The sequence below is a fragment of the Lithobates pipiens genome, unplaced genomic scaffold, assembly GCF_037356315.1.
Source record: "Lithobates pipiens isolate NorthernLeopardFrog02 unplaced genomic scaffold, aLitPip1_a1.2 Scaffold_22, whole genome shotgun sequence".
Taxonomy (NCBI): Eukaryota; Metazoa; Chordata; class Amphibia; order Anura; family Ranidae; genus Lithobates; species Lithobates pipiens.
The window spans coordinates 89,149,314-89,175,995 of NW_027507784.1; the positions used below are offsets into that span (position 1 = coordinate 89,149,314).

Sequence of the window (26,682 nt, forward strand, 5' to 3'; positions counted from 1 at the left end):
TGTCACACTTAAGTGTTTCGGAACATCAAAGCAATTTAAACAATAGTCAAGGACAGCACAAGTAAACACAAAATGCAATTTGTAAATGAAGGTGTTTATTATTAAAGGTGAAAAAAAATCCAAACCATCATGGCCCTGTGTGAAAAAGTGATTGCCCCCTAAACCTAATAACTGGTTGGGCCACCCTTAGCAGCAACAACTGCAACCAAGCGTTTGCGATAACGTGCAATGAGGCTTTTACAGCGTCCTGGAGGAATTTTGGCCCACTCATCTTTGCAGAATTGTCCTAATTCAGTTACATTAGAGGGTTTTCGAGCATGAACGGCCTTTTTAAGGTCATACCACAACATCTCAATAGGATTCAGGTCAGGACTTTGGCTAGGCCACTCCAAAGTCTTCATTTTGTTTTTCTTCAGCCATTCGGTGGTGGACTTGCTGGTGTGTTTAGGATCATTGTCCTGCTGCAGAACCCAAGTTCGTTTCAGCTTGAGTACACGAACAGATGGTCGGACATTCTCTTGGTAGACAGCAGAATTCATAGTTCCTTTTATCACGGCAAGTCTTCCAGGTCCTGAAGCAGCAAAACAGCCCCAGACCATCACACTACCACCACCATATTTTACTGTTGGTATAATGTTCTTTTTCTGAAATGCAGTGTTCCTTCTACGCCAGATATACTTGGACACTCACCTTCCAAAGAGTTCCACTTTTGTCTCATCGGTCCACAGAATGTTGTCCCAAAAGTCTTGGGGATCATCAAGATGTGTTGTGGAGAAATTGAGACGAGCTTTGATGTTCTTTTTGCTCAGCAGTGGTTTTCTCCTTGGAACTCTGCCATGCAGGCCATTTTTGCCCAGTCTTTTCCTGATGGTGGAGGCATGAACGCTGACCTTAACTGAGGCAAGTGAGGCCTGCAGTTCCTTGGACATTGTTGTGGGGTCTTTTGTGACCTCTTGGATGAGTCGTCGCTGCGCTCTTGGGGTAATTTTGGGCGGCCGGCCACTTCCTGGGAAGGTTCTCCACTGTTCCATGTCTTCGCCATTTGTGGATAATGGCTCTCACTGTGGTTCGCTGAATTCCCAAAGCTTTGGAAATGGCTTTATAACCCTTTCCAGACTGATAGATCTCAATTACTTTCTTTCTCAATTGTTCCTGAATTTCTTTGGGTCTCGGCATGATGTGTAGCTTTTAAGGATCTTCTGGTGGACCTTACTGTGTCAAGCAGCTCCTATTTAAGTGATGCCTTGATTGTGAACAGGTGTGGCAATAATCAGGCCTGGGTGTGGCTAGAGAAATTGAACTCAGGTGTGGACAACCACAGTTATAGTATGTTTTAACAAGGGGGGCAATCACTTTTTCACACAGGGCCATGATGGTTTGGATTTTTTTTCACCTTTAATAATAAACACCTTCATTTACAAATTGCATTTTGTGTTTACTTGTGTTGTCCTTGACTATTGTTTAAATTGGTTTGATGTTCCGAAACACTTAAGTGTGACAAACATGCAAAGGAACAGGAAATGAGAAAGGGGGCAAACACTTTTTCACACCACTGTAAGTGTAATATTCCTTTAAATTTCGTACCTGGGGGGTGTCTATAGTATGCCTGTGAAGGGGCACATGTTTCCTGTGCTTAGAACTGTCCCTGCACAAAGTGTCATTTCTGCAGGAAAAAAAGTCATTTAAAATCACTCGCGGCTATAATGAATTGTCGGCTCCCCATAATACAGAGAAGTCATTGAAAGTCATTGATAAAAAAAAAAAAGCGTGGGGTTCCCCCAAATTCAATTACCAGGCCCTTCAATTCTAGTATGGATACTAAGGGGAACCCCACGTAAAATAAAAAAAAAAATTGTGGGGTTCCCCCTAAATATCCATACCAGTCCCTTCAGGTCTGGTATGGATTTTAAGGGGAACTCCACGCCAAATTGAGGGCATGTGGTCTGGTACGGTTCAGGGGGGGGCGCTCTCTCGTCCCCCCCTCTTTTCCTGCGGCCTCCCGGGTTGCGTGCTCAGATAAAGGGTCTGGTATGGATTTTTAGGGGGATGACTTTTTTTCCTGCAGAAATGACACTTTGTGCAGGGACAGTTCTTAGCAGGGGAAACATGCACCCCTTTACAGGCATACTATACACACCCTCCAGGTACGAAATTTAAAGGAATATTACACTTTTATTGTTTCACTTTAAGCATTATTAGAATCAGTGCTCCCGAAAAAATGGCAGATTTTAAAACTTTTTTGTTGCATTGATACATGTCCCCTGGGGCAGAACCCAGGTCCCCAATCACTTTTTAGGACAATAACTTGCATATTAGCTTTTAAAATTAGCACTTTAGATTTTGAATGTTCGAGTCCCATAGACTTTAATAGGGTTCTAAAGTTCACATGAAGTTTAGGTCTGTTCGCAGGTTCTGGTGCGAACCGAACCAGGGGGTGTTCGGCTCATCCTTAGTAACTACAGATAGAACTGGTAACAGATATAAATATATTACCACTCCAGTTGGTCTTACAGATCATTCTCTGGCCACAGGTACATCGCAGTGGAGATCATGATGTCACCACCCCACCTCATCCAATCAGAGAACACTTTGCATTCACTGAGAAAATGCAAAGCCTTCTCTCAACGGTGCTCTTGCTGAGCAGATGAGCTCCTTTGCTCAGTAAGCAGTAGGGGAGCTGGTTGGCACAAGACCCATAAGTTAGTGGAGATCACTTTGGTAGCAGTGCCTACTACCAGGGCTGATCCAAGGATTTTTGACACCCTAGGCGAAACCTCATTTTGCCACCCCCTGGCTCCACCCCTTTTCCCCTGTCCATGTAAACTCCACCTTTTTAATGAAGCACCCATCAAATGCAGCCTCACCAGCGCCCATCAAATGCAGCCTCACCAGCGCCCATCAAATGCAGCCTCACCAGCACCCATCAAATGCAGCCTCACCAGCGCCCATCAACTGCAGCCTCACCAGCACCCACCAGTGAATGTTTTCTTGCTTCCATTCATTCGGGAGTCGGGACACAGACACAGTCCGCCGCCGTAGCCGCTGCGCCTCTGACACTATGTGCGAATGGAGCAGTAGCTGCCTGCTGATGCTGAGACTTAGTTGCTTTCTGCAAAGAATAGGAACACCAGGGGCTGGGAGCCCTAGGTAGCAGGGCGCCCTAGCCTAGTTTGCCTAGTGGTAGCACCGGCCCTGCCTACTACAGTGATTTCTGGCTTCCAAGGGGATCAGCCAGGGATGGAATATGCATAATTATATTAGCCCAAGACATGTAAAGTCTCTTCTGCAATAAAATAAACCTAAAATCCTGCTTGCGTGACATAAAATTGGACAGTCCCTGTGTGCTGGGATGACTGATTCCTGCATATGCCAATCAAGGCGGTTAAGGACCGCCACTGAGAAGAAGCCAGGGAAAAAATACCAACGCCAGAGAGGGACCCCTCACAGAAGTCGGACTGTCGGAGAGGAAGCAAGTAATGTGACTTTAGTTTTGATTTAAGTGTCCAACAACAATATGCATACAGTTGTTTTTTAAACATTTTTCTCAATAGTTTCTTTAAAACCATAGAATACCTACCAACATTTTTTTATGCTCCTAGAGCGGCCTGAAGTCCAGTGGCTCTGGAAGAAGCCAAAATAAAAACCAGCTGACCGAGATCAGAAGATACAAGGTGAGCCAGTGATCTGCACAACAAATGTAACTTGACAGATGTGTCATTACAAAGAAAAAACTACCGGACCTACTGCCCAGACTATAAGTCAGTGGCACTACTAGGTTTGGTGCGATCTAGCCTGCCACAATTGCCCTGTAAATGATGAAGTCCGTGCCAGCGTGCCGATCTGTGCGCTGTCATGGATGGGGGGGTGACACCATCGCGGTTGGATATCACTTCCTACTTAAAGGTGTCACCCCTCTGGGGGTCTGCTCCCCCATAGTGATGCCACTGTTCAAAGTGCATATATACAGTGCCTTGAAAAAGTATTCATACCCCTTGACATTTTCCAAATTTTTTCATGTTACAACCAAAAACATTTATTGGGATTTTATGTGATAGAGCAACACAAAGTGGCACATAATTGTGAAGTGGAAGGAAAATGATAAATGGTTTTGCAAATTCTTTACAAATAAATATGTGAAAAGAGTTGGGTTGCATTTGTATTCAGCCCCCTTTACTCTGATACCCCTAACTAAAATCTAGTGGAACCAATTGCCTTCAGAAGTTACCTAATTAGTAAATAGAGTCCACCTGTGTGTAATTTAATCGCTGTATAAATACATCTGTTTTGTGAAGCCCTCAGAGGTTTGCTAGAGAACCTTAGTGAACAAACAGCATTATGAAGGCCAAAGAACACACCAGACAGGTCAGGGATAAAGTTGGGGAGAAGTATAAAGCAGGGTTAGGTTATAAAAAAAATATCCCAAGCTTTGAACATCTCAGAAAGAGAAAGAAAGACATTATTGAAAGAAAGCCATAAGAAGTCTTGTTTGCCAGAAGCCATGTGGGGGACACAGCAAACATGTGGAAGAAGGTGCTCTGGTCAGATGAGACCAAAATGTTACTTTCTGGCCTAAAAGCAAAACGCTATGTGTGGTGAAAAATTAACACTGCACATCAACTTGAACACACCATGGTGGTGGCAGCACCGTGTTGTGGGGATGCTTTTCTTCAGAAGGGACAGGGAAGCTGGTCAGAGTTGATGGGAAGATGGATGGAGCCAAATACAGGGCAATCTTAGAAGAAAACCTCTTATGCCGCGTACACACGACCAGACTTTTCGAGGGACTAGGTCAGACGGTCTTTCCGACTGACTTTTGGCACAGTTCCGACGGACTTTCCGCATGAACGGACTTGGCCACGCACAATCACACCAAAGTCCGACGGATTCAAACGTGATGACGTACGACCAGACTAGAATAAGGAAGTTCATAGCCAGTAGCCAATAGCTGCCCTAGCGTCGGTTTTTGTCCGTCGGAGTAGCATACACACGAACGGATTTCTCGGTCTGGCGGAGTTCCGGTGGAAAAATTTAAAACATGTTCTATTTCTAAAGTCCGCCGGATTTTTGACAAGCAAAGGTCCGAAGGAGCCCACACACGATCGAATTGTCAGACGAACTCGTTCCGTCGGACCTTTGCTGTCAAAAAGTCCGGTCGTGTGTCGTGCGCCATTAGAGTCTGCAAAAGACTTGAGACTGGGGCGGAGGTTCACCTTCCAGCAGGACAACGACCCTAAACATACAGCCAGAGCTACAATGGAATGGTTTAGATCAAAGCATATTCATGTGTTAGAATGGCCCAGTGAAAGTCCAGACCTAAATCCAATTGAGAATCTGTGGCAAGACTTGAAAATTGCTGTTCACAGACGCTCTCTATCCAATCTGACAGAGCTTGAGATATTTTTCAAAGAAGAATGGGCAAAAATGTCCCTCTCTAGATGTGCAAAGCTGGTAGAGACAAGACTTGCAGCTGTAATTGCAGTGAAAGGCGGTTCTACAAAGTATAAAGGCTTAATACAAATGCACGCCACACTTTTCACATATTTATTTGTAAAACATTTGGAAAACCATTTATCATTTTCCTTCCACTTCACAATTATGTGCCACTTTGTGTTCGTCTGTCACATAAAATCCCAATAAAATATATTTACTATTTTGGTTGTAACATGACAAAATGTGGAACATTTCAAGGGGTATGAATACTTTTTTAAGGCACTGTATCTGTGATAGGACCAAGGAGCTAACAAACACGTATGATCATAGCGGCCAAACTAAAACTTATAGAACGATGTTCAAAGCACTCATAGAAACATTAACAGTGACTCGTGCCGCTAGCAGGTGCCGGCATGGCGGCATCCTCAGAAGCTCATTCCAGCTTGCTTTAAGGCATAATAATAAGAAGTAGGAGGACAGCTGCATCAATCAATGAATGAGAAGCGGCTTCAGCCTGTCTCCTCCCAAGTCTCGCCTCCCTACGTGTTTCGCCCCAGCCACAGGGCTTAATCATAGAGAGCAGGATACTTTTTCATACAAGTAAATGGTACAGCAAGCACATATCAGGAAAATTAAATGTTAGGTTTACACATTCTTTAAGTAACCTAAAGTATCCAATAAGAACTCTTATTCTGGTCTGGCTTCAGCAAAGTCATCAGTATAAGAATTAGGATGTTTTTCTTAAAGGATCAAGTGTGTTTATCCTTTTAGCCCCCTTCCTCTACCCTAATCCACCCTCCCCTCCACAGAAGAATATCTGACAGTTGCAATTTCATCCAGTCTGCAAATCTTCACTGTCCTGGCTGAGTCTGGGCATCATTGGCCCCGAGACTTCCATGGCGTTTTTTCCAAGGCCGTATAGGATCCCATAGATGTCTATGAGGCTGTAATTCACAGATGCGGCCAGGACAGTGAAGACTTGCGCCACTGAATGTAAACAGCTTCTGGTTTGCCATCGGACTTATGCCCCATACACACGGTCCTAAAGTCCGATCGGTTTATGTTGTCAGAAAATCCGATCGTGTGTGGGCTCTATCAGACTTTTTCCGACAGAAAAAGTTTGAGAGCAGGATCTAAAATTTTCCAACAACAAAATCCGATCAGACTTTTTTCTGATCGTGTGTAGAGAATTCCGACGCACAAAGTGCCACGCATGCTCAGAAAAAATTTGGAGACGAAAGCTGTTGACTACTGGACTCTACGTAGTCCCCCTCGTACGTTTTCTACGTCACCTCATTCCGAACGATCGGATTTTAAGACAACTTTGTGCGACCGTGTGTATGCAAGACAAGTTTCGGCCAAAATCCGTCGGAAAAAATCAGACGGATTTTGTGGTCTGAATGTCCGACCGTGTGTATGTGGCATAAGATAATTATTATCTGTGAAGGGGGAGGATGGGTTAGGTTAGGGAAAGGGGGGAAAAAGGATAAATGCACTTTTTTAAAAGTAAATTTACCCTTGAAAAAGGCTCAAAGATTGTTTGCTGAATTCTATAACCATTGTATTCTGCCATGCAGACTTTACCACCTATCAAGAACGGTGACTATGCCCGACCTCCGGTCAGCCGAGACAGGGAGAGCCGCCGGGCGCAAAAAGAAAGTCAGAAATTCCGAGCTCGGCCCGAACCACCTTTGCCCATCCAGCTTCACCTGTCAGTGACGGGCAGATCCCACCACACACCAGATTTTCTCAACCAATTCCAGAACGACTTCCAGCGTCACTTCCAGCAGAGGTGAGTGGATCCGGCCATGACTGTTATTTTTGTTATTACTTTTTAGTGCATTACAGCTTATTCTCTGTCTAATGTTATCCAGATACACATCGGGATTGCATCAACTTTTTTTATTTTTTTTTAAAAGTCAATTGAATTGCCAGTTGTATTTTTTATTACTAATGTACAGGGGATCGCAAGAAGCTGATGCCAAGAAAAAAGCAGGTATTTGCATTGCCCCATTTAAAAAATAGTGTGCACCTAAAGAGTAACTCCAATTTTGTTGAGAAGAAAGCACTCCTCTCTGGGTGATCTATGTACATTTCAGGGATTTTAACCACTTCAGGACCGCCGTATTGCCAATGTACGTGAACACAATGGCACAGGCAGGCACAATCACGTAGATGTACGTGCCTGCCTTCCAGCGGGTGGGGGGTCCGATCGGACCCCCTCCCGTTGGATACGACGGTCCGGTTCGCTCCAGGAGCGCTCCGTGATGAGGGGATGGCCGTTGGTTTTCGGCCACCCCCTCTGGATCGCTCCTGGCCAATGAGAAGCTTCCTCCCACTGTGTATTGTTTACACAGGAAGGAGGAAGTGATGTCATTCTCCTCGGGGCGGTCTTTTTGACCGGACTACGAGGAGAAGACTAATAGTAAGTGTGCACCAACACTACACTGACATGTAGGTACACACAGGCACACAAACCCCCCCCCGATCCCCCCCCGATCCCCCCCCGATCGCCCCCCCGATCCCCCCCCCCGCCCCCCCTCCCCCCCCAGTCACAGTGTCCCTGATTGCATTGATCATTTCTTTACTGATCAATGCATTCAGTGTCAGTTGTGACAGTAAAAACTGTCAGGACAGTTAGTGTTAGGTCCAGGGTAGCCCCCTATCACCCCCCAATAAAGATTTAACCCCCTGATTGCCCCTAGAGTTAACCCTTTCACCCCCTTTTGCCAGTGTCACTAAGCGATCATTTTTCTGATCGCTGCATGTGTCGCTAGGTAGCTAGTTATTTTTTTAGGTTCACCGCCAGGTTTTTATATCGCTAGGTACCCCGATATACTACCCAATAATGGTTTTAACCCCCTGATTGCCGCTAGTTAACCCTTTCACCCCCTTTTGCCAGTGTCACTAAGCGATCGTTTTTCTGATCGCTGCATTAGTGTCGCTACAGTCGCTAGGTAGCTAGTTATTTTTTTAGGTTCACCGCCAGGTTTTTATAGCGCTAGGTACCCCGATATACTACCCAATAATGGTTTTAACCCCCTGATTTCCGCTAGTTAACCCTTTCACCCCCTTTTGCCAGTGTCACTAAGCGATAATTTTTCTGATCGCTGCATCTGTGTCGCTAGTGTCGCTAGGTAGCTAGTTATTTTTTTAGGTTCACCGCCAGGTTTTTATAGCGCTAGGTACCCCGATATACTACCCAATAATGGTTTTAACCCCCTGATTTCCGCTAGTTAACCCTTTCACCCCCTTTTGCCAGTGTCACTAAGCGATAATTTTTCTGATCGCTGCATCAGTGTCGCTAGTGTCGCTAGGTAGCTAGTTATTTTTTTAGGTTCACCGCCAGGTTTTTATAGCGCTAGGTACCCCGATATACTACCCAATAATGGTTTTAACCCCCTGATTGCCGCTAGTTAACCCTTTCACCCCCTTTTGCCATTGTCACTAAGCGATAATTTTTCTGATCGCTGCATCAGTGTCGCTAGTGTCGCTAGGTAGCTAGTTATTTTTTTAGGTTCACCGCCAGGTTTTTATAGCGCTAGGTACCCCGATATACTACCCAATAATGGTTTTAACCCCCTGATTGCTGCTAGTTAACCCTTTCACCCCCTTTCACCAGCGATCACAGTATAAGTGTCACTGGTGACGCTGGTTAGCCAGTTAGTTATTTAGGTTCCCCGTCAGGTTTTTATATAGCGCCAGGGACCCCCATATACTACCTAATAAAAATTTGAACCCCCTGATTGCCCCTAGTTAACCCTTTCACCACTGATCACCGTATAAGTGTTACGGGTGACTCTGGTTAGTTTGTTTTTTATAGCATCATGGCACCCACCATTTATTACCCAATAAAGGTTTAACCCCCTGATCACCCGGCGGGTGATATCAATTAGGTTTTAGGGTCAGGGTCTGCGTCGCCCCAGGCAGCGCTAGGTTAGTGCCAGTACCGCTAACACCCACACGCAAAGCATACACCTCCCGTAGTGCTATAGAATCTGAACAGATCAATATCTGATCTGATCAGATCTATACTAGCGTCCCCAGCAGTTTAGGGTTCCAAAAAAACGCATTGTTAGCGGGATCAGCCCAGATACCTGCTAGCACCTGCGTTTTGCCCCTCTGCCCAGCCCACCCAAGTGCAGTATAGATCGATCACTGTCACTTACAAAACACTAAACACATAACTACAGCGATCGCAGAGTCAGGCCTGATCCCTGCCATCGCTAACAGGTTTTTTGGTAGCATTTTATATTTAAATCCGGAAGGCAGTGCTTGGTTTTCGGGGTCCCGTACGTGGCTAGGCTCCCAAAAAGTCCCCCACATGTGGTATCCCCGTACTCGGGAGAAGCAGCAGAATTTATTTTGGGGTGTAATTTGACTTCTGCCCATAGCATGTGTGAGCAATATATCATTTAGTGACAACTTTGTGCAAAAAAAAAAAAAGTTTGTAATATTCCCGCAACTTTTGGCAAAATATAAAATATTCCATGGACTCAACATGCCTCTCAGTAAATAGCTTGGGGTGTCTACTTTCCAAAATGGGGTCATTTTGGGGGGTTTTGTGCTATTTTGGCATTTTATGGCCTTCGAAACTGTGATAGGTAGTGAGGAGTTAAATCAAAAATTTGCACCCTTAGAAATCCTGAAGGTGGTGATTGGTTTTCGGGGTGCCGTGCGCGACTAGACTCCCAAAAAGTCCCACACATGTGGTATCCCCATACTCGGGAGAAGTAGCGGAATATATTTTGGGGTGCAATTCCACATATAACCATGGCATGTGTGAGCAATATATCATTTAGTGACAACTTTTTGTAAAAAAAATTTTTTTTTTTTTTTTTTGTCATTATTCAATCCCTTAGGACAAAAAAAATAAATATTCAATGGGCTCAACATACCCATCAGCAATTTCCTTGGGGTGTCTACTTTCCAAAATGGGGTCATTTGGGGGGGATTTGTACTGCCCTGCCATTTTAGCACCTCAAGAAATGAGATCGGCAGTCATAAATTAAAAACTGTGTAAATTCCAGAAAATGTACTCTAGTTTGTAGACGCTATAACTTTTGCGCAAACCAAAAAATATACGCTTATTGACATTTTTTTTACTAAAGACATGTGGCTGAATAAATTTTGCCCTCAATGTATGACTAAAATTTTGTTTATTCGATTTTTCTTATAACAAAAAGAAGAAAATATCTTTTTTTTTCAAAATTTTCGCTCTTTTTCCATTTATATCGCAAAAAATAAAAATCGCAGAGGCAATCAAATACCATCAAAAGAAAGCTCTATTTGTGGGAAGAAAAGGACGCAAATTTCGTTTTGGTGCAATATTGCATGACCGCGCAATTACCAGTTAAAGCAGCGCAGTGCGAAATTGCAAAAAAAAGACCTCTGGTCCTTAAGGTGTTTATTGGTCCGGAGCTGAAGTGGTTAACCACTTCAGTCCCGGAAGGTTTTACCCCCTTAATGACCAGAGCATTTTTTTTGCGATTCAGCACTGCGTCACTTTAACTGACAATTGCGCAGTCGTGTGACGCTGCACCCAAACAAAATTGACGTCTTTTTTTTTTCTCCACAAACAGAGCTTTTGGTGGTATTTGATCACCTCTGCTGTTTTTATTTTTTGCGCTATAAACAAAAAAAGAGCAACAATTTTGAAAAACAAAACAAAACACTATTTTTTACTTTTTGCTAAAATAAATATCCCACATTTGTTTTTTTTTAAAAACAAATTTCTTCATCAGTTTAGGCCGATATGTATTCTTCTACATATTTTTGGTAAAAAAAAAATCGCAATAGGCGTATATTGATTGGTTTGAGCAAAAATTATAGCAATAGGGAATAGATTTATGGCATTTTTATTATTATTTTTTTTTTACTAGTAATGGCGATGATCTATGTTTTTTATCAGGACTTCGACATTGCGGCAGACAGATCGGACAATTTTGACACTTTTTTGGGACCGTTGACATTTATACAGCGATCACTGCTCAAAATAGCAACTGATTACTGTGTAAATGTCACTGGCAGGGAAAAGGTTAACACTAGGGGGCGATCAAGGGGTTAACCCTATGAGTGTTCTAACTGTGGGGTGGGCTTACTGGGTCATGACAGAGATCACTGTTCCCGATCACTGGGAGCAGTAGATCTCTGTCATGTCACCTGTCAGAACGAGGAAATGCCTTGTTTACATAGGCATCTCCCTATTCTGTCTGTGTACAAGGCAATCACGGGGTGCCGGAGGACATCAAGTCCTCCTGACCCCGCCCACAACTGAGCCCATACACCTATGGCGATTCACACAGGAGAGCCATTATGCCACCATCAAACGACGTTTAAGCGGTTAACAAACTTTGTTGCAGATTCCTACCTTTTATCATTCTGAAGAAATTGCTGTTTGTCTGTGTCCATGTGCACAGTAAATCTGTATGGGAGTAGTTTTATAATGACCAATCAGCTGATGTACCTGTAGGGCTCTAATGAGGAAAGTGGCAGGGTCTGCATCCCTTTGGACTAGTAATTTCCCTTTGGGAGTATCTCACCAAAAATTTTTTGCAGGGGATGCCCACAATCTGACTTGAATCTTAGCGCAGACTTGGAAAATCAGTGAGCCAATCACACAAACAGGAAATTACATTTCTGGGAACATTCTGTATACCATATGTGTGCAGAATACCTCCAGGTTGCCTTTATTGCATTGTACAGAAAATGACAGCGCTGCAAATTGAAAAGGAAAGGTAATTTTTAATAACATTCTGTTACAATATGACTTGTGTCGCAATTGCATACGCATGATTTTTTTTTTTTTGCTAATTTTGTTCCCCACGAACTTGGAGTTACCCTTTAAGCCAGTGGTTCTCAACCGGGGTTTCGCAAAAGGTCCCCAGGCGATCTGACTGTCAGTCACAGGCAGCTGACCGGAGGATCGCACAGACACAGGCAGAGATAGGCAGGGAAGTGGCTGGCATCCTATTGGCTGTAGCACGCAGGCCCCTCCACCCCTCTTGTCCTTCCCGAGTGGTTGTATGTGACATCATCTGGGGTGGACAGGATAGGAGGAGGGGCAAAGGGGGAACAGCGCGCCACTGGAGGAGATATGAAATAAGTTCTGATGCCAGAAGAAGAAAGCCGGTACTGAAGTGTGCCCAGCGGTGTCCCCCCATAATGTGCCCAACAGTCTGTCCCATGTAATGTCCCCTACCATATGTAATGTGCCCTGCCCCATGTGATGTCATGTGCCCTGCCCCATGTAATATCCCCTGTCATGTCCCCTATAATGTCTCTGCCCCATGTATGGTCCCCTGTCCCATGTAATGTCCCCTATAATGTGCTCTGCCCCATGTAATGTGCCCTGTCATGTGGCCTGCCCCATGTAATGTCCCCTATAATGTCCCCTGCCCCATGTAATGTCCCCTATAATGTCCCCTGCCCCATGTAATGTCCCCTGTCCCATGTAATTTTCCCTGCCCCATGTAATGTCCACTATAATGTCCCCTGCCCCATGCAATGTCCCCTGTCCCATGTAATTTGCCCTGCCCCATGTAATGTCCCATGTAATGTCCCCTATAATGTCCCCTGCCCATGTAATGTCCCCTATAATGTGCTCTGCCCCATGTAATATTCCCTGTCATGTGCCCTGCCCCATGTAATATCCCCTGTTATGTCCCCTATAATGTCTCTGCCCCATGTATGGTAACCTGTCCCATGTAATGTCCCCTATAATGTGCTCTGCCCCATGTAATGTGCCCTGTCATGTGGCCTGCCCCATGTAATGTCCCCTATAATGTGCTCTGCCCCATGTAATGTGCCCTGTCATGTGGCCTGCCCCATGTAATGTCCCCTATAATGTTCCTTGCCCCATGTAATGTCCGCTATAATGTCCCCTGCCCCATGTAATGTCCCCTGTCCCATGTAATTTGCCCTGCCCCATGTAATGTCCCATGTAATGTCCCCTATAATGTCCCCTGCCCCATGTAATGTCCCCTATAATGTGCTCTGCCCCATGTAATGTCCCCTGTCCCATGTAATTTGCCCTGCCCCATGTAATGTCCCCTGTCCCTTGTAATGTCCCCTATAATGTCCCCTGTCCCATGTAATTTGCTCTGTCCCATGTAATGTCCCCTGATTGGATCACCTCTGCAGGAAAAGAAAGCACAAGTTTCACATTTAATAGGTACGTTTTAATATTTATTCTTTTATATAATACTATTTCTACAAATAATTTTTGTTATCAACAGCTCGCTGATCATACCAATGTTCCGTGAGCTGTAGATGTGAACATTATTTCAGGGGTTCCTTCGAGATCTCAAACTTTTTGCCAGAGGTTCCTCCAAGGTAAAAAAGGTTGACAAACACTTCTTTAAGCATTCATGTGTGCTTTTTATATCTGCCGTTAGCTCTGCTGTAACTCTGGGAATTTGCGTAATCCACTCCAACCAGTGAATGCTACACGGTAGGCTCAACTGCCTACTTTTACCACTCCCTGGCTGCCCCGTGTGAATGACCGCTTATTGTTCTGTTTTCCGATTGCTGATAACATTCAGCTCTGCAGTCTGCCTTATGCAAAATAATATCAGTAATTAAAATAGCTGTTGCAACTCCATTGTTAAACCTGAACAGGACAATACTTTAATAAATGCTTTTATACCAGTAATTGTAGTGTTTGGTAATAGTGGTGCCTACGGGAAATGGGTTTTTCACAAGGAATTGACTACGGTCCGACCAGAAATACTAATATCTCATTTCTCCTATGTCAGCCAGTTTACATTCTCTGATCACCTCCTGATGGATATCAGTGTATTGTAATGTATTGTAATGTGGAAGAGCTGATGATATTATGGGCTTTCTATTTTGCTGGATAGCTGTCGGTGAGCCATAATTACAGGTGACATGCACACACCTCCATTATTCTGCAAAGTTCTAAATAACTTTTTCTTTAGAAGTACGTACAGGTAAACTTCATTTGCATTTGCATGTATGTGTAAGGGGGCGGGGGTGCTTTTACATTTTTTAAATGATTTTAATTTATTTTATTAAAAACATTTTTTTATTATTATATATTTTTTAAAATTTTACTTCATTGGTATAACAATGGGATGTAACAGGCATTCAGACTTTTCACTCATAAAAATAAAATTTTTATTGTCACATATTATAACACATCACTGATAAATGACCATAGCAACAGCTTGGGTATAGTATTCTCATATTTTTATACATGTTTAAAGACACTCTCTTCTTAAAGGATACAAAGAAGGTAAAGAGGAACCCAAGGGATCACTGAATATTGATGATAGAATTGCACATCGCACTAGGGGAAGGGAACTCAACACATCGCACTGGGGGAAGGCAACACATCGCACTGGGGGAAGGCAACACATCGCACTAGGGGAAGGGAACTCAACACATCGCACTGGGGGAAGGCAACACATCGCACTGGGGGAAGGCAACACATCGCACTGGGGGAAGGCAACACATCGCACTGGGGGAAGGCAACACATCGCACTGGGGGAGCCCAGCACATCGCACTGGGGGAGCCCAGCACATCGCACTGGGGGAGCCCAGCACATCGCACTGGGGGAGCCCAGCACATCGCACTGGGGGAGCCCAGCACATCGCACTGGAGGAGTGCAACACATCGCACTGGAGGAGCGCAACACATCGCACTGGAGGAGCGCAACACATCGCACTGGGGGAGCGCAACACATCGCACTGGGGGAGCGCAACACATCGCACTGGGGGAAGGCAACACAACACATCGCACTGGGGGAAGGCAACACATCGCACTGGGGGATCGCACTGGAGAACGCAACACATCGCACTGGGGGAGCGCAACACATCGCACTGGGGGAGCGCAACACATCGCACTGGGGGAGCGCAACACATCGCACTGGGGGAGCGCAACACATCGCACTGGGGGAGCGCAACACATCGCACTGGGGGAGCGCAACACATCGCACTAGGCGAATGCAACACATCGCACTAGGGGAACGCAACACATCGCACTGGGGGATCGCACTGGGGGAGCGCAACACATCGCACTGGGGGATCGCACTGGGGGAGCGCAACACATCGCACTGGGGGATCGCACTGGGGGAGCGCAACACATCGCACTGGGGGAGCGCAACACATCGCACTGGGGGAGCGCAACACATCGCACTGGGGGAGCGTAACACATCGCACTGGGGGAGCGTAACACATCGCACTGGGGAGCGCAACACATCACACTGGGGGAATGCCCACCCATCAGCATGCAGTAGCTCCAGGGATATCTTTCTTGACAGGATCACAGGCGCCACTCTTCGCACATATTGAAGCAGTTCAACCATAAAAAGGTCGGAGGCTGGGGTAAAATATGGAGGCCTAAAGTTGTGTAGCAAGGTGGAAGGATTAGTGCCCATGAATTTTAATGCTGCCTCTGTCAGATACCAAAGAATCTTCACATCCCCAAGAATGAACACAGTTCTGTTATCAGCAATTTTTTTCTTTTTTGCACTTTCTTTTTTTTTTCTTTTGCTGGCTGCTGTATAGTTGTGTTTTCTTGTAAGCAAATCTTCTCTGGAGATAAAAAGGTTGTACATAAAATCAGTGCTTTTCAAATGCTATTTATCACACATCACTGCACCCAAAAAGCAGAGCAAACATTTCTCCCAGGATATTAAAGCATGGACAAATGCATCCCAGTGCAGCATACCCACCAAAATCTCATAGAAGCTCGAACATGTTCATTTCATTTTGAAAGTCATTTTTAACATTTTAAATCTGAAGCTTTCCTTACAATAATCCCCGGTGATCCTGCTCTCAAGGTCTTTGTTCAGCCAGATGCTGCTATAGGGTGACAACGCTCTGTCCCTGTCTTTCACTTATGCCCGTGTTGTCACCATGTTACCAGTGGCGGCCTTTCCATAATTATCCATAATTTTTTTCTTAAAGCACATGATTAGAGCCTGAGGCTCTAACTGGCTTCAAAAAAGGGTGGGTTCAGGGTTCAGAGCACTGTGCCCTGAGCCCACCTAGTTGTGTGACAATAGCAAATCAATATTCGTTATTGTTTTCCTGCTTCTCCTCCCGGGCAAATCAGTACCCGATTGGCCGGGAGGAGAAGCAACCATATTGGCCACCGAGGAGGAGGAGACACAGGGGGAAGCCAAAGCTGCTTGTGACCTAGATGGGGTAAATGCGGGACTAGTGGGCAGATGAGCAAGCAACGGGGGGGGGGGGGATTTGGTTTACTGAGTGACAGGGGTGGGGGGTTTGAGTGATTGACCAACTGACCATCTGACCGAACGGGGGGGGGGGGGGGTTTGGGTGGAGCACCAGCCACCGCTGCATGTTCATCCAATAAAGACTACAGGTATGGCCCATTGGAGGGGATTTACTAAAACTGGAGCAATCACAATCTGGTGCAGCGTAACAACCACTCAGCTCCTGACTTCAGCTTGTTCAACTAAGCTTTGACAATGAAACCTCATTCACGTTGGAGTGACTTCTCATGCAGTTTGACAAGTCGCACCCTATTGTCGGCAATGGCACCGTTCAAATCGGTGCAACACCGACTTTGTGGTGCTGCATCTATTTGAAAAAGTAGTTCCTGCGCTACTTTTGGTGATTTCGGGTGCGACTTGCATAGACATCTGTGCATGAAACTGCACAGATGTCTTCCAAGTGGTACTTAAATTTGCACTGACATGCAGCTTTAAAATCGTGTGATTTCAGTTGAAGTTGCACATTTTCAAAGCTGCATTCAATGTGAACAAGGGCTTAAACCTAGAATCTGATTGGTTGCAATGTGCAGCTTCACTAGATTCTTTAAGCACCAGTTTTAGTACCTCTTCCATGCTATGTCTCCTTTTGCATTAAAGTTTCTTACTGGCCTGTACACCCTGTACACTGAACTGTGCATGCACAGCTCAGTTTACAATTATCTCAATGTCGGGATGGATGAACTCTTGTGCATGCGTGGGAATGGCCCAGCCAATGAAAACGGACAAATATCAGTACCCAAAAGCCAACTGATCGAAGATATCAGCGGCTGGCAGGGAGCTCCGGGACACTGCAGCACTTGAGAGAAGGTGAGTATAGATCTTGCTTTAAAGAACAAGTTGCACCAGTTTCCAGACACACAAATAGGCCTGCAGAAAGGTGTATAAACCCCATTGCTAGTTGCCTGATAACCTTCTTGGTACAGGTTTTGGTAAGATATCTACCTTTTCTTCAACTACAGGCTGCTATATAGTAAACATCATGCAAAGGGGGGGATTTACTAAAACTGGAGCGTGCACAATCTGATATTTTTTTTTTTGTCAAAGCTTAATTGAACAAGCTAAGGTTAGAAGCTGATTGGCTAAAATGCACAGCTTCACCAGATTCTGTGTGCTCCCGTTTGAATAAATTTCCCCAAAAATGTAAACTTGGGTAGGTAAAGAACATCTGTGAAAAATGACTACATGAAGGCAAAACTTAATACTGTTAGTTGACCACAAGGTGGCAATGCAGAGCCGCTTTTGAAAGGAAAACTAAAGTATCCATATGGAAAAACAGTGGAGTAGGAAGGCTGCACACCCCAAGAAATGGCAATGAAGCAAAGAAATGATAATTCCCCTAGGTTTTTTTTTTTTTAGCTGCAAAATTATTGTAAATCACAATCAATTTGTATATAGAAAATAATTTTATTGTACAAATATTAAAATACACAAAAAAAAAAAATATGAGCTCTGGTTGCAAATCATAGAACATAATCCATCAATTTAGCAACATTATAAAGGGGTGAATCTACTCAATTAGTGTAATAATCCAGCCACAGATAGTACTCCGACAAGGGATTCTGCGTTTGTAATTTGGAATGCTGCGTTTTATTATTTCTGTACAGGTTACCCAAGAAGAAGATGGAAAAGGCTGTTCCTGTGGCCCTTCAGCCAGAGACAGGAGAACCAGACAGACACCCTGAAAAACCCACCAAAGCAATGCAAGAAATGGCTACAGACATCATGGCGGCAGTGATCAGGTGATATGACAAAGCTATTGTCCCCGTTCTGTATTACAGGAGAAAGCTGCAATTTGGTTATTGGTGGAATCGGAGACAAAAGTCGGAATATCATCTTTCAGCCTTGAAATTACATGTTTATAAAATGGCAAGGTTACGTTTCCGGAAAACAGCTGAATAAGCTATTGCAATGCAAATATGGGAGCTGTTTTACCTGCAAAAAAAAAAAAATTAGTTCTGTCCATACATAGTGAGATTTACACAGCTCTGCCGGACAGTAGAGTCAGCAATGTTTTGCAGTTAAAGCTGTGTGCTGTGTGAAGGTGTGTGTGTCCCTTCCCTCCAATCGGCTCTCAGAACTCTCCTCGCTGAGCTCTGCAGAGTGTAATTTCAGTTTGACACCCCTCTTTTTTTTATGAACACTCAAGCAAGCTTTATAAAATCAGCACTTTGAACAGATATAGAAAAGAGAAAACTGCAGATAAACAGGTTCAAAAAAAGAAGGAGGATTTGTTTAACCTCCCTGGCGGTAATTCCCGAGTGTGGCTCGCGGTTCAATTTCAGTACCATTAGTGGTAACTCCGAGGCTCAGGATTGCATTTCAGGATCCTGGTCTAGGTTACTTACCTTGTACCCTATGATCCTGTGATGTCCCCACACCCCCCCTGTGTCCTTCGCCCGATGCCTCTGTGTGCCGGGCTCTGTTCCTAGCGAGTGTCGCAACGCATGGGGCGGAGCCCAGCGGCAAATCCAAAAAGTACAAAATACATAACACATACAGTACACTGTAATCTTACCGATTACATTACTGTATCAAATCATTCCACAACCCTTTTGTCCTAATGCTTTGTCCAATGCCCTGCATGCAGTTTTATATTATATATATATATATATATATATATATATATATATATATATATATATATATATATATATATATATATATATATATATTCTTCTTTCTGCCTGGAAACTTGAGATTGTCCATGGCAACCAAAAGGTGTCCCTTTATATCAAAAGCGGTTTTAGACCAGCTAGAAAACAGCGATAGTAAATTAGAACACTTGCAGAATTGAGCGATAGTGAATCGCAGGGAAATTTATTTTATTGTTATTATATTATTATTTTTTTATAATTATTTATAGTTATTTATTATATTATAATTTATGATTTAGTGTTTCAAACTTTATCATACCCGGGATGTCTACTAGACTCTTTAAGTGTGTTATTGCTAAGAATTACAGGCCTACAATATAAAACGTCAAATTTCTATGCAAAACAATTGTACTGTTTGGAGATTTAAAAATCTAACAAAATCATACCGCCAGGGAGGTTCCTCTCTGTGTATCACCTGAGGCCAGTCACATCATTATATGATATATGGAAGGATTTACAACCACTTTAAGGCCTGATTCACACTTTTATGCAGGTTACAGTTTGCATATTGTAGGTGCATTTTGCATTTTTCAATACATGCTTTTCATCCTTTAGGCTGGATTCACACCTATGCAGTTTTAGTGCATTTTGCAGATTTGCACTACAGTCAATTTAACATGGTTTCCTATGGAACACTTTTTGTAATGCAAATCTGCAAAATGCAAAAAGCACTAAAACTGCATAGGTGTGACTCCAGCCTTAAAGTCTATGGGACCAAAAAACTGAAAAAAGTCCCTGGCCCTTTCCATAAAATGCACAGATGTGAACTACATCCATAGGAAACTATGTTAAATAGACTGTAGTGTGTTTCTACAAAACCGAAAACACGATAAAAAATGCCTAGTTGTGATCCAGGCCTAAGGCTGGATTCACACCTGTGCATTTTTAGTGCTTTTTGCATTTTGCAGATTTGCACTGCAGTCCATTTATCATGGTTTCCTATGGAACACGTTCTGTAGAGCAAATCTGCAAAATGCAAAAAGCACTAAAAATGCAATAGGTGTGACTCCAGCCTAAAGGCTCATTTACATGGACGCAGCCCTGTAGAGAATGAAGGGCCATTTGTTTATCTTTTTGTACCAGTGGATGACTGTGTGCAGGCAGCCCATGTAAGTGAATGGATACTCATTGGCTACAAGGATTCATATGCACAACTAAGATTGACAGTTACACAGGGATGGGTGTACAGCATGCATAGGCTCTGGGCGTCCACGGATCCATCCTTCTATACATATACAGCTGTGAAGTTGAGTCCGTACGGTTGATGCATTTTCTATTCACTTATATAGGCTGCCTGCATGCAGCTACATGATAGTATAAAAAGAAAAACCAACATCTCTTCATGCTGAGTGAATGAGCCCTAAAGCTGAAGTGTAATTTATTTATTTATTTATTACAGGTACTTCTATAGCGCTGTCAATTTATGCAGCGATTTACATACCGTATTTATCGGCGTATAACACGCGCCGCGTATAACAGGCACCCCAAGTTTAGGAGGGAATTTTAAGGAAAAAAACTTTTAGGAGGGAAGTTTAAAGGAAAAAAAAAAACTTACATTTAAATGCCCATCAGTGTCATCTGCAGCCTTGTCATGCAGCCTTGTCCACCATTGCAGCCTTATGCAGCCTTGTCCACCATTGCAGCCTTGTCTATTCAAATGTTCTCTTTTTCATTTTTTAAACAGGCCGCCTTCGGCTCTTCTCGGCAGCTTTCGGACGTTCTCGGCAGCCTCGGGCCGCCTTCGGCTCTTTTTGGCAGCTTTCTGCCGCCTTCGGCCGTTCTCGGCGGCCTCGTGCCGCTTTTGGCTCTTCTCGGCAGCTTTCGGCCGCTCTCGGCAGCTTTTGGCCACCGGCAGTGGCCGAAGGTGGCCTGAAGCCGCCGAGAAGAGACGAAGGCGGCCGAAAGCCGCCGATAATGGCCGAAAGCCGCTCAGAGGCTCAGAACTGCAGGGGATCGGCGTATAACACGCAGCCGCGATTTTCCCCTGCTTTTAAGGGGAAAAAAGTGCGTGTTATACGCCGATAAATACGGTATATTGTACATTCACATCAGTCCCTGCCCTCGAGGAGCTTACAATCTAAGGCCCATAATTCACATTCACACATACACATACTATCACCTTATCCTCATTTCCTCTATTAGATCCGCAGTCTCTGACAGTCCTCTGAAGCATTATATATACATTATGTGCGGCCCTTTGGTGATGTCGGGGGCCGTGTTTGAGGATCCCTTTATCTCATACCAGGGGCGGACTGACCATTCAGGCACTCGGGCACTGCCCGAGGGCCCCATGCCACTGAGGGGCCCCATCGGGGGTGCCAGCCTTAATAAAACCAGGGACAGTGTGTAAAAATCTGTGTTTTTAAAAAAATTCAAGATTATAGCTGCCTCGCCTCTCCAGTACCTTTTCAGTGTGTGTATGTGTATTCTGTGTGTGTATACTGTATACTATATATTGTGTGTATACTGTATACTATATATTGTGTGTATACTGTATGTGTATTCTGTATGTGTATACTGTGTGTTTGTGTGTGTACTGTATGTGTGTGTGTGTGTGTGTGTGTGTATATTATGTGGCCCCATAATCTCCTATTGCCCAGGGGCCCCATAATCTCCTATTGCCCAGGGGCCCCATAATCTTCTCCTATTGCTCGGGAACCCCATGAGTTGTCAGTCCGCCCCTGTCTCATACATTGACACCCGCTTCTCTATGATGGGATTTTTTTTCATCAACAAGATTTCCATTGTTCTGGCAGGAATCTCCTGGATGATAAGCAGTTTCATGAAGCGCTGGAGGAGATACAGAACGATCCTCTGCCCTACTTCAGCCAATTTCGCAGCCAAGAAATCTCCCCTGAAACTTCCAGCATCCCATTGGCTGAAGAACTAAGTTCAGAACATACGCCATCCAATGCCATGACGGCAGAAGCAGAGGAGGAAGAGGACAAGTCATCCATGTCTCAGTTCATAACGGTCCCAGAACACAGAGAGAGTGACGCAGAACAAACTGGTTTAGGACAAGAGGAACTGAAAGAAACAATCAAAAGGTAAGTCACACTTGAGATTAGGGTGGGAGTAGTAGTTGAGGTTCCAGTAATCACCAATTCTGTTCATTGCCCACTAGAGGGCGCTTATACATCACACCTCAAACTGGTTACAGGCATACCCCCACTTTTAAGTACACAATGGGGTTTATTTACTAAAGCTGGAAAGTGCAGCTTGTTCAGTTAAGCTTTGGTAATAAAACCTGGAAGCTTATTGGTTTCTATACAGAAGGGAGCATGATTTTGCACTTTCCAGCTTTAGTAAATAAACCCCATTGTGTACTTAAAAGTGGGGTATGCCTGTATTTCTGTCTGTTCACATTGGGGTGGTTTTTCTAAAGGCAAATAGACTGTGCACTTTGCAAAGTGCAGTGTTAATACTTGACTGCATGCGCTGCCATATAAAGTCTTTCGTTAAAGTGGAACTTTAAAGTGGTTGTAAACTCTTACAACACACTTTGACCTACAGGTAAGCCTAGATTAAGGCTTACCTGCAGGTCCAAGAAATACACGGTTTAGGAGATATTTGCTGAAAGACAGGCAGGCATGCGCCGTAGACAGCGGCGCGCAGGCGCACCGAGCGCGCCGCGGTCAACGGTGATATGCCGCGAGTGGCGGCTCCCGTGCGCATGCGCGAGAGTGACGGCTTCGCCGAATGACAGCAGCGGAGCAGCGAGACCCACCGAGAAGATGGATGCTCCGGACTACAGGGGACAGCGGTGACTTCGCTGGCTCCTGTGTCAGGTAAGTGACACATAATGAGCTACTATGCGATGCATAGTAGTCCATTATGCTTTACCTTTGCAGGGAATGAAAGAGGAAGTAAACTCATCAGGGTTTACTTCCTCTTTAATTAAAAAATGTGGACGGACAAGCTTTTTAATGCAGAGACATGCCATGGGGTCGATTTACTAAAGGCAAATACACTGTGCACTTTGCAAAGTGCAGTTGCTCCAGAGCTTAGGAAATTAGATAAAGCTTCACTTTGTAAAGAATACCCAATCACGTGCAAGGAAAAAAAATGCATTTTTGCTTGCACATGATTGGATGATGGAAGTCAGCAGAGCTTCTGCTAATTTACTAATCTCTGGATCAACTGCAAAGTGCACAGTCTATTTGTCTTTAGTAAACCAACCCCATTGTGTGGATCTTTATTTTGCTTTTTTATTATTGGGGCCCTTTCACACTGCTTCACTGAAAAAAAACGCAGTAAAAAGGTGTAAGTGTTTTTAATGCATTTTCTGACTGCTTGACTCCCAGCATGCACCTGTGAAACATGGACATGTGACTCAAAAAGTGCACTAAAAATGCAACTATGGTGCTTTTTTGCTGCATTTTCCATTGATTTTGATGGGGAGGTGTGTTTTTGATGTGCTTTTTAAACATGCAGCCACCCAATAATTTCCCTTTGGGATTATCAAAATTTTCTGAATCTGAGCATGTGGGCCCTTTCCAGGCTACTTTCACACTGTTCAATTTTTCTTACGTTTTCTGCGTTACAAAAAACCGGAAGAAAAATTCATGACCAGTAAATCCTGTTTAACTCTTCACACCAGTCATTTGTGGGTCAGTTGCATTTTTAACCTCCTCCCACCCGCTGTATAGTAAAATGACAGCGGGCGGGACCTCCTCTCGTTCTGCGACGTCATATGATGTCTCCCCTGTGTTAACACTCTCATGGGCCAGCGGGGGGCACGCAGCGCGGTGATCGTGGGTGTGTCCTGTCATTAGGACTGGGCACAACCCCGATCTCGGTAAAGAGATGATGATGTAGCTCTACCCATGTGATCAGATGTGTCCAATCACAGCCGATCACATGTAAACACGGAAGGGCCATTTATTGGCTCTCCTAGTCTCACACTGACATAGTGTGAGGCGAGGAGAGCCGATCAGTGACATCTCCTCGCTTGGGAGAGATGTACAGGTAATCGGGGACTGATCATCAGATCCCTGATTACACTGCAGCCTCAACAGTGCCCAGAAAGTGCTGCCTTTAGTGCTCATCAGTGCCCATCGGTGAGGCATGTTAGTGCCACCTAATCAGTGCCCATTAGTGCTGCCTCATCAGTGCCCATCAGTGGCGCCTCATCAGTGCTGCTTCAGTGCCCATCAGTGCTAACTCATCAGTGCCCATCAGTGCCGCCTCATCAGCGCACATCAGTGAAGGAGAAAAATTACTTATTTACAAAACTTTCTGACAGAAAACCATTATTTATTTTTTCATTCTTCTTTTTTTTTTTTTTTTTTTTTTTAGCAAAAGAAAAAAGAACCCCAGCAATTATTAAATACCACCAAAAGAAATCTCTATGTGAAACAAAGTATAAAAATTGTGTTGCACGCTGCCTTTTTGATGCTTGTTTGGTGTGCGTTTAAAACTGCACCTAAAACACACATTGAAATGCATTAAAAACACATAAAAAAAGCACCAGCATTTGCGTTTTTGCTGCGTTTTTCTTGAACCACCTTTCCATGTTTCACAGGTACTTTCTAATGCCAGGCAACCGGGAAATCACGCCGCAGAGCAGTGGTGTGAAGAGTTTCATAGGATTTCAAGAGATACATTTTTCATGCATTTTTGGGTCTGCTTTTTAAACACCAAAAGCGCATCAAAAACTGATCTTTGTGAAAGGGCCCTTTAAAGTGATTGTAAAGGTTTTCGTTTTTTTAAATAACAAACATGTCATACTTACTTCCTCTGGGGTTTTGCACAGATCAGCCTGGATCCTCCACTTCTGGGGTCCCCCCTGGCGCTTCTGACTCCTCCTCTTCTCGAGTGCCCACTGAGAGAGCTGCTTTCCAAGGGGGCACTGGTGCGGGCACACTCCCGAGTCCTGCTGCTGCGTCCATTGACACAGACAGCAGGACTCAGTCCCACCTCCAGCTCCCATGTCACTGAATTTGATTGACAGCAGCGGCAGCCAATTGCGTTGCACCCAAACAAAATTGACGTCCTTTTTTCCCCCGAAATAGAGCTTTCTTTTGGTGGTATTTGATCACCCCTGCGGTTTTTATTTTTTGCGCTATAAACAAAAAAAGCGACAATTTTGAAAAAAACGCATTATTTTTTACTTTTTGCTATAATAAATATCCCCAAAAAATATATAAAAAAACAAACAGATTTCTTTCTCAGTTTAGGCCGATATGTATTCTCCTACATATTTTTGGTAAAAATTTTTTTTAAATTAGTAATGTCGGTGATCTGCGATTTTTGACGTGACTGCGACAGTATGGCGGACCCATAGGACACTTTTGAAACTATTTTGGGACCATTGTCATTTATACAGTGATCAGTGCTATAAAAATGCACAGATTACTGTGTAAATGACACTGGCAGGGAAGAAGTTAAACACTAGGGGGGCGATCAAGGGGTTAAGTGTTTCCTAAGGAGTGATTCTAACTGTGGGGGGGGGGGGATTGCCTCACTAGAACATGACAGAGATCGCTGCTTCTGATGACAGGAGCAGTAGATCCCTGTCATGTTGCTAGTCAGAACAGGGAAATTCCTTGTTTACAAAAGGCATGTCCTCATTCTGCCACTCCCTGACATGATGGCGGCATCATGTCCACAGGACCCGCAGGCACGGTCACCGAGTATGCGGCAGGCGAGCCCGCAATGCCGCGATTTAAAGGGGACGTACCTGTACACCCATTTGCCCAGCTGTGCCATTGTGCCGACGTATATCAGCGTGCGCTGGTCGGCATGTGGTTAAATTACTATGGTGCTGAAGGCCCTGTGTGAATGTGTGTGTGAATATGTGTGTGTGTGTGGTTCCTCCCAAAGGTACCTTGGCTGAGGCCTTGCTTCCATGTTAAAACACAGTCACTTCCAGCGCTAATAGGTCTTCCAAGATGAGGAGTAACAGATAAAATGGTGGTGTGAAAGGTGTACATGGTATACCAGAACTAGGTGGATGCTGCCTTCCTCGGATCGGGTAATCCGAAAGGAACTACAGAAAAACAGAAATGGAAGGCACGCACATCTAGTGCATTACCAGAGATAATTTAATAATAAGAATTTTTTGTATAAAAGGGGGTACTCACAAAATGCAACTGACAAAAGGCCATAAACACAGTGCATGGACATGCACAGAACACAAGGCACCTCTAACGCGTTTCGGGGTGCACCCCCTTCCGCAGAGCTAGGCTAGTCTTGTACACCATGGGCAAGCGCTATTCTACGATTCCCTATAAAAGCGCTTGCCCATGGTGTACGAAACACATTAGATGTACCCCATGTTCTGTGCATGTCCATACACTGTGTTTATGGCCTTGCCTCCATGTTGGCTGGTG

General features: G+C 44.3%; 1 protein-coding gene across 1 annotated transcript in view; it reads left to right on the forward strand.

Moving 5' to 3' along the window:
• Positions 1 to 26,682, forward strand: part of CFAP65 (cilia and flagella associated protein 65) — a 122,761-nt gene that overhangs the window by 90,536 nt on the left and 5,543 nt on the right. Inside the window, exons 28-31 of the mRNA XM_077447862.1 lie at positions 3,600 to 3,671; positions 7,008 to 7,222; positions 18,299 to 18,433; positions 22,105 to 22,395. Coding sequence (XP_077303988.1) covers positions 3,600 to 3,671; positions 7,008 to 7,222; positions 18,299 to 18,433; positions 22,105 to 22,395 — 713 coding nt within the window. The remainder of the gene's footprint in view (positions 1 to 3,599; positions 3,672 to 7,007; positions 7,223 to 18,298; positions 18,434 to 22,104; positions 22,396 to 26,682) is intronic.